The 10441-nt window shown below is 37.9% G+C and overlaps 1 protein-coding gene across 1 annotated transcript; it reads left to right on the top strand.

Moving 5' to 3' along the window:
* The first annotated feature begins 6675 nt into the window (after positions 1-6675).
* Positions 6676-8821, top strand: LOC101307389 (transcription factor bHLH30-like). The gene is made up of 3 exons (XM_004297098.1): positions 6676-6817; positions 6971-7666; positions 8258-8821. The coding sequence occupies exons 2-3, from the start codon at positions 7094-7096 to the stop codon at positions 8720-8722; spliced, it is 1038 nt and encodes a 345-aa protein (XP_004297146.1). The 5' UTR covers positions 6676-6817; positions 6971-7093; the 3' UTR covers positions 8723-8821.
* The last annotated feature ends 1620 nt before the right edge of the window (positions 8822-10441 follow it).

Below are 10441 nucleotides of genomic sequence, written 5' to 3'. Positions count from 1 at the left end.
GAACTTTTGAAAGCCTTAACGATCACCAAATCATATGAAATTTTGTAGAGGTGATCTACTCATATAGACCTAAGATATGAACGGTGGAGATGTAAAATTATAATCGGGAAGTTGGTGTAATGCCCTATCCCTATAAATGGCTTAAAATAGGGATCCCTTATTGGAAGGGCCCTATATATATATGTATGTATGGAATTAATACATGTCGTCCTTCATTTCAAAAACCATGATCTTGAAATTGTGGCACTCAACGATAACAAATTTCTAGTTGCGACGAAGAACAAGCTTAGGATCTTCTTAGTCGAACAATATGGCCTCGTTTGGTTCATGTATTGGAAAGGTTGAGAGGGGAAAGTTGTTTATTTCATTTATTTGGCACACCTAAGGAAAAGAAAAACTTTACCACAATATAGGAAAATATATGGGAAATTGGATCCTCCCACATACCACAGGATTCCAATTTCCCTCATATTTTCCTAACATTAATTGCACATTAATTGCATCTTTTATATATTGTTTTAATGGATGTTATTACTAAATTATCAACAAAACTTTAGAATCTTAAATATTATATATTTTCTTACTAAGAATATAATTGGTAAATTAGTGTTACTTGTTTTCTTATCTATACATAAACCAAACATTGGAAAAGAAAGTAAAATACATTTCCTACTTACTTTCCCGACGTTCCCAAACACCTCGTAGGGAAACTAATGGGAAATTTAATTTCCCATGTACATGAGAAAGACCAAGGAACCAATTTCTTTTCCATCAACCAAACAAGACATATAATTACAATTAGAAACAATAACGTTTAATTACATGGCCACTGATCAATTTGTAATCACAATGATCATCCACATTTAGATTTAATATTAAATGTTGTGATGATTATACGTTTATTAAGTGTTTCGACCAAAGTGATCATTCATTTTTCATCGCTAGATGAATAGATAACCAAGTGAATCAACCTTCAGCCATGTTCACCGGCCTAGCTAGTCATCAAGAAATTTATGCTCAACCACCATTAAATGTAGATCTAATGGTGGAGATACTAACTTTTAAGCATAGTGATTGTTTTGTTCTTGACCATTAGATGTAAATCTAAAAGTAATTAAGCGTAAATTTCTAATCGGTCAGTAACCAAGTGAATACTCTTTCCGAATGCTATATGATACAATTGTTTAGATTAATGGGCTGTTCTGATAAAATTAAGTACACTCATTTGTGAGCCTTATTGGGCCTCTGTGGACATTAACGAGTCAAGTGTCTGTATCTAAGACAAAAAATGGTTTTAAGCTGCAATGAATATTGATTTCCCCTTAATCTTTCTTTATGCGATTCCCATGAAGTAAACAATAGAACGTCAATAACTGTGCCTTTCCCATGCCCCAAAAGAGACAAGCTTTGCTTAAGATTGAAGCCAGTTGATTAGGGCACGCAAAGTACTTAAACTTTGGCAGGTGCATGTTGCGCTTTCTAAAGACCCTGCTGCCATTTTCATGAGCTCCTCCTCCTCCTCCTCTGATATCTCATACAGAAACCATATACAAAGGACTCAACTTTCGGCTGGAGATCATTTCAAGTATCACAGAATTTCTCCTCTGGTATCATTGACAAAGACCTATACATAAATATATAAAAGATCGGGTAAAAACTGGCCTTGTGGTGGAGGGTATCATCATGACTATATGCACAATGTCATTGTCCCACCATAGGGACACACCCCTTGGACAATTGGGTGCAGTAGTCCTACAAAATTACAAACCCAATCGGGGACTATATGCTAGAGTATATCTTCTTGTTCATCCAGAATCCAATATATATTGACCGGGACAGCTACTCCTATATATACAGTGCTACCAATAATATCAGCTACCTTAGCTTAGGGCTAAAGGGTAGAGACCATTTATACTGATAGTCAAGAACCCTAGCGCTACGGCTACTTTATTGGGATGTTGGATGATTGTGGAATTTTGGCTCTGATGAGAGTTTGTCTTGGTCCACTCAGAGATATCGTCTTCAACAATACATCAGAATCTGAATATGCCTCCATTGCTCTGCGTGGTCTAAGTTCTTAAACCCTAGCTAGCTGTTGGCTTTGGTAGCAGGAATATGCAGGAGGAATCTTATTTTATGTTCCCAGAAGATCAATTGCCAATCTTGGTCCAACCAATTTTCAATAACTTCAGGCTGCTCAGTCGACCCTGCAGTTTCAAAAGCAGTTTTTGCTTTGAAAATCAGATCAGGAAGGCGATGCCTCATATGAAGAATTGAAAATATGAATATATTAAGTTTTCTCGTTTGAATAATATTAATCCTCAAAAAGTAGTATCCGAATGGATAGCTAGGGTGCCAACGTTTGGCTGGACTTTCAACTTTCAAGTATAAACTTTTGAGAGTTTGTTAATTTGTAATATTGTATATTTGATGTACTGGGAATAAAACGGATGCTGCAAAAGTTTGATAGACTTTATGTATATATTTAAACATAATGGAAGCACATAGAGAGATTGAAGGAGGATCCTATCCTCTAACTTTTGTAATAAGGTGACAAAACGCTAGCGAGATAAACAAAATTGAGTGCCTAATCTGTCTTTCTGGTTTTTTATGTAGCAGAACAAAGATAGGGTTTATAATACAGATCAATATGCAGAAGACTTATAGGGTGGACTTATAAGTACTTGCAACTTGAAAGCACACTAGCTAATTAAGACGATCACTAATCCCTTTTTAATTACAAGCACTTCCTATGTAAACAACAATATTTAGTACGAGATAACATTATCTTACTATTTGTGGCCATCTAGCCAGATGGACCATATTTTCAGTATCATATTCATATATAATAGGGTAAGTTCTTGTTGATTACGGTTAATGTTGGTATATAAATTTATACAGAATGCTTTTGCATATATATTTTCGTAGTTTCTGATGTTGAGAATCAGTTGGATCGACTAATCTTCTTTTCAAAACACTTAGGCGTTCTCCCCACGTCGTACTAATGTGAGACGCAATCTTAAGTGGCTAATGTAAGGATTCATTTGGATTAAGGATCATATATATCTTAATTGGAGCGACAGATACAAAGCACTGGCTGGAGATTGTAAGTGGGTAGCTAGAAATCACTATAAAGGGAACTGGTCGAATGAGTGAAATATGGAAAGAAATTAATAATATAGGCCTGAGTACATACCGTCTCAATTACTATACACATCAACTCAAAGCGAGCTAGGCTTTTTCTTTATAGGAGAAATTTACAAAGCGAAAATTCTCAAATCAACCGAGTTTACATTATCAAAGTGAAATTTCATTATTGTGCGTATCTAAACCTAGTTAATTACCCCACATTAACGTAACAAATTCACTGGCCGGTAACTCATGTAACTCTAAGAGATCATAGACTTATATGTCCGTTACAAGAAATTCTGAAAATGTCTAGTTTGGCCCACTGAGTATAAAAGTTTGCTTGTACGTGGTAACTGAAGGCATTTACACAAGGCACTGAGGCAGACATGGATCGATCATGCGTGTACTTAACCCCATGTTTTCATCATTGTTCAAAGTACTGAGCAGGTTATTCCATGTTTGGAGCGCAGACCTAACCTAGCAACTTTCCCTGTGGAATTTCATGTATTTGTAACAATGGAACGACTATTTTTGTACCTGAGATGGAAAAAAGCTATAGCCAGTACATGATTCTTCTTGTTTTGTTTGAGAAAGATTGGAGCGTCTGGCATTCTCAACAACAACAACAAAAAGATTGGAGCGTCTGGCGTTCAATTAAATTTCATCTCCAGTCGTTGTTGATACATACGTACATATACACACACGCTAATTAAGATATCATTCGTACATACTAGTTTGGACATGTCAACGCATACACGAAATACACAAATTAAATAGATTATTTTCTAACTTGAGTGCTTACCATAGGATGTTGAGGACAATGAGAATCAAGATTGAAGGACCAACTCGACTACGAATGGAAGTATATGATCAATCATCGTAATTACCAATTTGTAATTCTTGTTATTGTTTCCGCTATATAGACCAATAGAATGACATTATATTAACGTACACACACAAGTTACATTTTGAATTCTTTCTACTAGTTGTCTACAAAACCTTGCTGATCTTCTATATTTTCTACTGGTAAATGTTGATATTTTATTTCGGGTCATCTTCACCATAACATATATGAAGCTTTGTGTTGAAGAAATACCAGAAAGAGAATGAAGTACTTATAGAAACAGAGATGTGGTGAAAGAGAATTCAAAGACCACTCATCATTACAAAACCCAACTGTACAGCTTGATCGTAAACTGCAAGCTTCACAATGCCAGAACTAAATAAGATGATGCATGGAGATCGAGCTAAGAACCAAATAGCCAAGAGCTTGAGGGGGGAGCAAACGTCATGACAGGGTGGGACTGATGTCATGATACACCCCACAAAACACATACATGTAAAGGCTCTTCTCGTGCTTTAGGCTAGTGGTGCTGCAGCTATCATCAAATGTTTGAAGCAGCATGCATCTGTAATTTATATATAAAACCAGACCATATTGTTAGATCGGGTATATAAAAAACAATTTAAGCTTCAAAAAGATGGAAAACAAAATTGAAAAGAATTGGGACCAAACCAAACCATGCGTGTGACCACAAAGGCTAGCTCCAAAGACAACCCTCTTTCCTCGCCAAAAAGAAAAAAGAAAAAAAGAAGACAACCCTCTTTCCCTCTTTGCTTGTAGCTAGGTTCGATCTCCCAGCCCTAGATATAAAATCAATAGTACAGCAAATTAAAGCATTAGAGGAGGTTGCTGGGGACTTAACCAAAGGGCATCAGGGGAGAACAGTGCAGCTTGTGAGAGCCTCTGACTTGACCTAAACATGGTAACACAGAGGAGATGTGGGCAAAGCGGTGCACAAGAGGGAAACATTGGGAATAAACTCATGATAGCTCGTACTTGTTAATCACTTGGCTATTTTATGTGTTTTCCTTAATCTGCAGAAGCTAAACTTAATCAAAGTGTCAAAAGGTAGAGCTCAGACATGATAAGTAACTAATGGCACTGATAATTATATGAACTGTGTGATTACCCAGATCTTTAAGCAGCATGATCTATATACAATTGATTTGTTTTTACCACAAGGACATGATGAGTAAAAAGGAGGAGTAAACTTCTTCAGGGCCAACCAGCAACCAGTAGAGGCAGGATATTCTAGGGCTCCTGGTGAGAGATGAGGAGCACATAGACGACAAAGAAGGGGGGCTTGGAAAAGTGTGCCACCACATCAAAAAAGTGCTTGGAAACATCAATTATTCCATTTCCTTGGTGTTTTGTGTTGTGGCCTTTCAAGTTTTAATGGAATGGAATTGGAATCGAATGGACAATCTTACCAACTACCAAAATCATCCGCCCTTTTTGGTATTTTTTCCAACCATATATGCATTCATCATTTTGTCCTCGTTGCAGTGTGACAAAGAATTACATGACTATCACATATGTGTGTTAAAACTCATGTCCTATTATGTATGAAGCAGTATATCTTCCCAGCAACAGGAGGAAGATGTATATAAACCGGAAAAAAAAAAGATACTAATTTTATGGAGCCATACGTTAAGCACATGGTACGCCTTTTGAACCGGGTATATAGCGAAAACTCTTCTACGTATCAAGGTACAAGAATGAACCGCAAGTGAAAACTAGTTACAGTGTTGTTCCATTGCTATAGCTGATTCCTTTGTAATTAATATATAGGAAGCATAAATAATTAATACACATACAAATACATATAAGCACTGCTGAAACCAAGGAAATTGCAAATTTACGAGGAAATGGTTAGCCTAGAGAGATACAGAGATGATGATGAAAATTGGAAGGGGTGTATAGTAAGGGGGGGTGGAGTGTGTTCCAAGACACAATGATTACATAGTCGTCTTGGGGAAGCAGAAAGGGTTGGCATGGAAATAGCCAAAGTGTATATGGAAGAACGTGGGATTGACTGAGGTAATGAAGCAGGGGGGAAAAGGCCTAAGTATATGTAAGTTAAATTAAATTGATGATCATGAAAAATTGTATGTTTACCCTTCCCTAATAAGAGCCTTTGTTTTATATATAATGCATGATAATGATAGACTCAGCTTTTCTTTGTCTTTGGTCGGTCGACAATCTGTGTGTTGTGTGTTCACTCTGTTTAGTTGTAGTATGTGCCTGTGTTTCCCATTCCTAACTAGCCTTGCCTAGCTCCTTCCCACTACTAATTATTTGCTTTGAACCAATCACTAAGCAACAAACAAAATTAGAGAAACATGATGCTTTTGCTAATTTATATGAATTATTTAGAAAAAAATTAAATTATTATGAGTAAAATTGAGAGAAAAAGATCCCCACCCTGAAAGCTATAGGGAAGAATGGGATAGAGAGAGAATGCCGTAAGAAGAAAGTAAAGGAGACTAGCTAGCAGTACTCAAACACCAACAGACTTAACCCTATATATATTTAGAGTGGTGGAAACTGGAAAGGGTGGAGTGATAAATAGTCTCTCTCATACACCATCACATTCATATTCAGAGAGAGAGGGCAAGAAAAACAAAGGAACCAAAAAGATACCAACAAAGCACAAAGGAAAAGGAAAGCTCAGTTGAAAACCAATTCAATAATAAAAAGGCCTTAGCTTCTTCACTCATCAAGGGCGTGGCAGATTCATTTTGGGGACACAGAAAGAGAAAGAAGAGAAAGAGAGAAGCCTTTGCCTCTTTGTATTGTTTTGTTTTGCCACAACCAAAACCATCTTTCATATATCAAGCAAAGGTAAGGTTTTTTTTGTCTTATATTCTTTTATATTACCATCCATTTTTCTTCCCCTGAATCCCTTCTTCCTTCCACATCCAATATCCTTTTATCTTCAAATTTCCTTTTCATCATCTTCTTCGTCATCATCATCATCCATATGTATGCGCTCAGAGACTCAGAGCTAGCTAGACCGGTGATGATCATGATGATGATCCTATGAAGTAAGCAAGCCCTAGTTTGCCAGTTAATTGCATACACAAACAAACTGACAAATTTGCATCAATATATATAAAGATGATGTGTGGAAAGAAAGAAGATCAAGGCGAGTGTTCACAGACTCATCATCATCAACAAGTCCAGAACTATCAAGAGCAGCTGCTTCTTCAACAACAACAACAGATGATGCAACAACAACAACAAAACCAGAATGATTTGTACGGTAGTCGAGGTTTGATCTTCCCTCATGATCAACCTCCACCTCCAATCCTGCAGCCATGGACTCTCCCTCAGATCCACGCCTTCAACAACAACATCGACCCATTTCTAGTCCCTCCTCCAGCTCCGTCGTCATCCTACGCCAGCTTCTTCAACAGAAGAGGAGCTCCATCTCTACAGTTCACGTACGACGGTTCAGCATCCGATCACCACCACCTTAGAATCTTATCGGAGGCTCTAGGACCGATGGTCCAGCCTGGTTCGGCTCCTTTCGGTCTCCAAGCCGAGCTGGGGAAGCTGACCGCCCAAGAAATCATGGACGCCAAGGCACTCGCAGCTTCGAAAAGCCACAGCGAGGCCGAAAGAAGAAGAAGAGAGAGAATCAATAACCACCTTGCTAAGCTGCGCAGCCTATTACCCAGCACCACCAAAGTAAGCAACTCCTCCATATTAATATTTAATCATATTGTGCTTGTCTAGTATGAACATCGTCACCCTTTTGGATTTGTTTTTCAAATCAAAGATCTTTGTGGATCTCTTCCTAAGATTCTATTCCGTTCAATTAGTTTAGGATCGTTTCAAGACCTAACAATACATTACAATTTTACCAATATATGGCTAGCTTTTTGGTCCATCTTCTCTTTTGGTTTCTTCTTTCTTTCTGATCAGTTCTGTGGTAGTTCCGAGGTGAGGAAGAAGAAAAAAAACGATAAAGAGAAAAAAGGGAATAATGGTAATGTCGCTGGGGTGATATGATAAAGAGGAACCATGAAGCAGTTAAAAAGCTTCCCATGGAAATTTCTTGCCGGATACATAGAGATGTATCACACATCAGTCAAAACTCAAAACCATATTTCCACAATGAACAAAATAAATAAAGCCCCAGACAACCTAGCACTCTTGTCAGTCACACTAACACACATTCTCCTTATTCCTTCAAAAACCACGCCGTATTGTTTTTAATTCTAATTATCTTTCTTAATCCAAAAAATTTGATTGATTTTTTTATTTTTGTGATGATAGACGGACAAGGCTTCATTGCTTGCTGAAGTGATACAACATGTGAAGGAGCTGAAACGGCAGACTTCTGTAATAGCGGAGACCAGTCCGGTGCCGACTGAAACAGACGAGCTGGTAGTTGACGATGCCTCAGAAGAGGAGGGCAAGTTCGTAATCAAAGCCTCGTTGTGTTGCGAGGACCGGTCGGATCTTTTGCCTGATCTCATCAAGACACTCAAGGCGTTACGTTTGAGAACGTTGAAAGCTGAGATCACAACGTTAGGTGGACGCGTGAAGAACGTTTTGTTCATCACCGGAGAAGAAGATCATTCGAGCAGCGGCGAAGAGCAACAGCAGTACTGTATAAGCTCGATACAGGAAGCGCTCAAGGCGGTGATGGAGAAGAGCGGCGGAGGCGAAGAGTCTAATTCTTCCGGCAGTGTTAAACGGCAGAGGACTACTAATAATACCAACGTCAGTATCCTCTAATCAAGTGTCATGATCTTTTTTTTTTTGTTGGTTGTGGTGTGTTTTGGTGTGATGTAGCAAACAAAAAAAACAGTGGAGGATCTTTTTCCTGGGGGAGAGAAACCTTGTAGAAAATCCAAACATAGAAAATGGTGGGTGTTGAGTGCGCTTTGATCCGTTTGAACTCAAAGTTTCAGACTTTGTTTCTATATATTCCAAGTGTACTGCGTAGTAGTGTGGTGTTTTGTTGTTTGTGTTGTATCGATCTTCATTTTCACTGAACTGGTTCAGAGTTCAGAAGTAGTTTCAGACTGGGAGTACTGGTGGGAAACTGGAACTAGATGACAATGTGGGTTAAGGTCATGGTCATGATGAAGGTGACGATCTGGTTTGCGTCATGTGTCTTCGTCCCCACAATCACCACCGGGACCAGGTACCACTTACTTACTTCTCTTGTCTTCCCAATTCGTACGGACTGTGTTTCTCAGGATCTCTGGGTTTTTCCAGTAATCAAGGGATTAGAAAAATGGCAGAACCCTAGTTAAAATGATCCAGGCCCTGCGTCATCGATCTGAGTCTCAGTTGCTTCAGAGATCTTATTGTAGTGTCGTGTGATATGATTGACTGATTTTGAGATCGACTGGAATCTGTTTGTATATACAACATTAATATATAAATTATATATATATATATATTTCCCTTTTGTATTGTATTAATTTCTTGTATCATCCTTCATTTTTCTAAGATCCTGGAATTTCTTTCTTGGGAATGTGTGGTTGCATGCATGAGTTAATGAGCATATTCATCACTTGGATATATGCTTGAATTTGGACACAAAAATCACACACTGAGTTATATTCATTCCAACCACGTTATATATAGACTATTTGTGCAGCTAGTGTATGCATGGCCCCGATTCAAGAACGTGTTTGGATGATATAATCCTAGATCATAGTTCGAGTTGAGATGAAATATGCATATTTCTTTGGTACAAGTTTGAACAATGCGGGTACGTACTTTTGCCGTGGCCTTCGCGTTAAGATAATATGTCATCAGCTGTTCATCTTAGCTAGCTAACTCCAAGTTCGATCTAGCTACAATTTAGTTTTGATGAGATTCATGAGGTATTAATTATATTTATAACCCTGTGCATGGGAACGGTGGCCATGCATTCTAAATTTGCACAGAACCATGCATGGGAACGGTTACTCGGTTAGGTTTATGACTTATGAAAACCATAAGCCTCCACCTCCTGTAATTATAAGAATAATTGGATCTCTTTTTTTCTCCATCTTTCTATTTGTGAAAGAGATCGAGAGTGCATGATATGCCAGTGCAGGGATCAAAGTAGTACAAGAATGAACAATAAGATAGAAATAGAATTGCCGCAAGCTAGATAGTCTTGATCCCATCAATAAGGTACTCAATGTGTATCTCATGTACATAGACTATATATATCTCGTGCATAGATTCCAATTCCATATGAATAGCTCACCTACAATGGTATGTGAAAACAGAACAAGATTGCTGGATGGATATCATCATAATGCTCTTGAATGGAAGAGGATGATTACGAGGAATCAGAATAGTTCATGAATATGGGATATTCATGTGTTTAGTACATGAATGAATTGGAATTGGTGTAGGGGTAATATCATTATCGAGAAAACAATTCATAAATAACACTTAACTAATTGTTAACATAAGGATCGAGAGGGACATGGGGCAGGATTTATTCTT

The sequence above is a fragment of the Fragaria vesca genome, linkage group LG4, assembly GCF_000184155.1.
Source record: "Fragaria vesca subsp. vesca linkage group LG4, FraVesHawaii_1.0, whole genome shotgun sequence".
NCBI classification, from domain to species: Eukaryota; Viridiplantae; Streptophyta; class Magnoliopsida; order Rosales; family Rosaceae; genus Fragaria; species Fragaria vesca.
The sequence above is the reverse complement of the archived record's forward strand: the minus strand, read 5'-3'. Positions and strand labels throughout refer to the sequence as shown.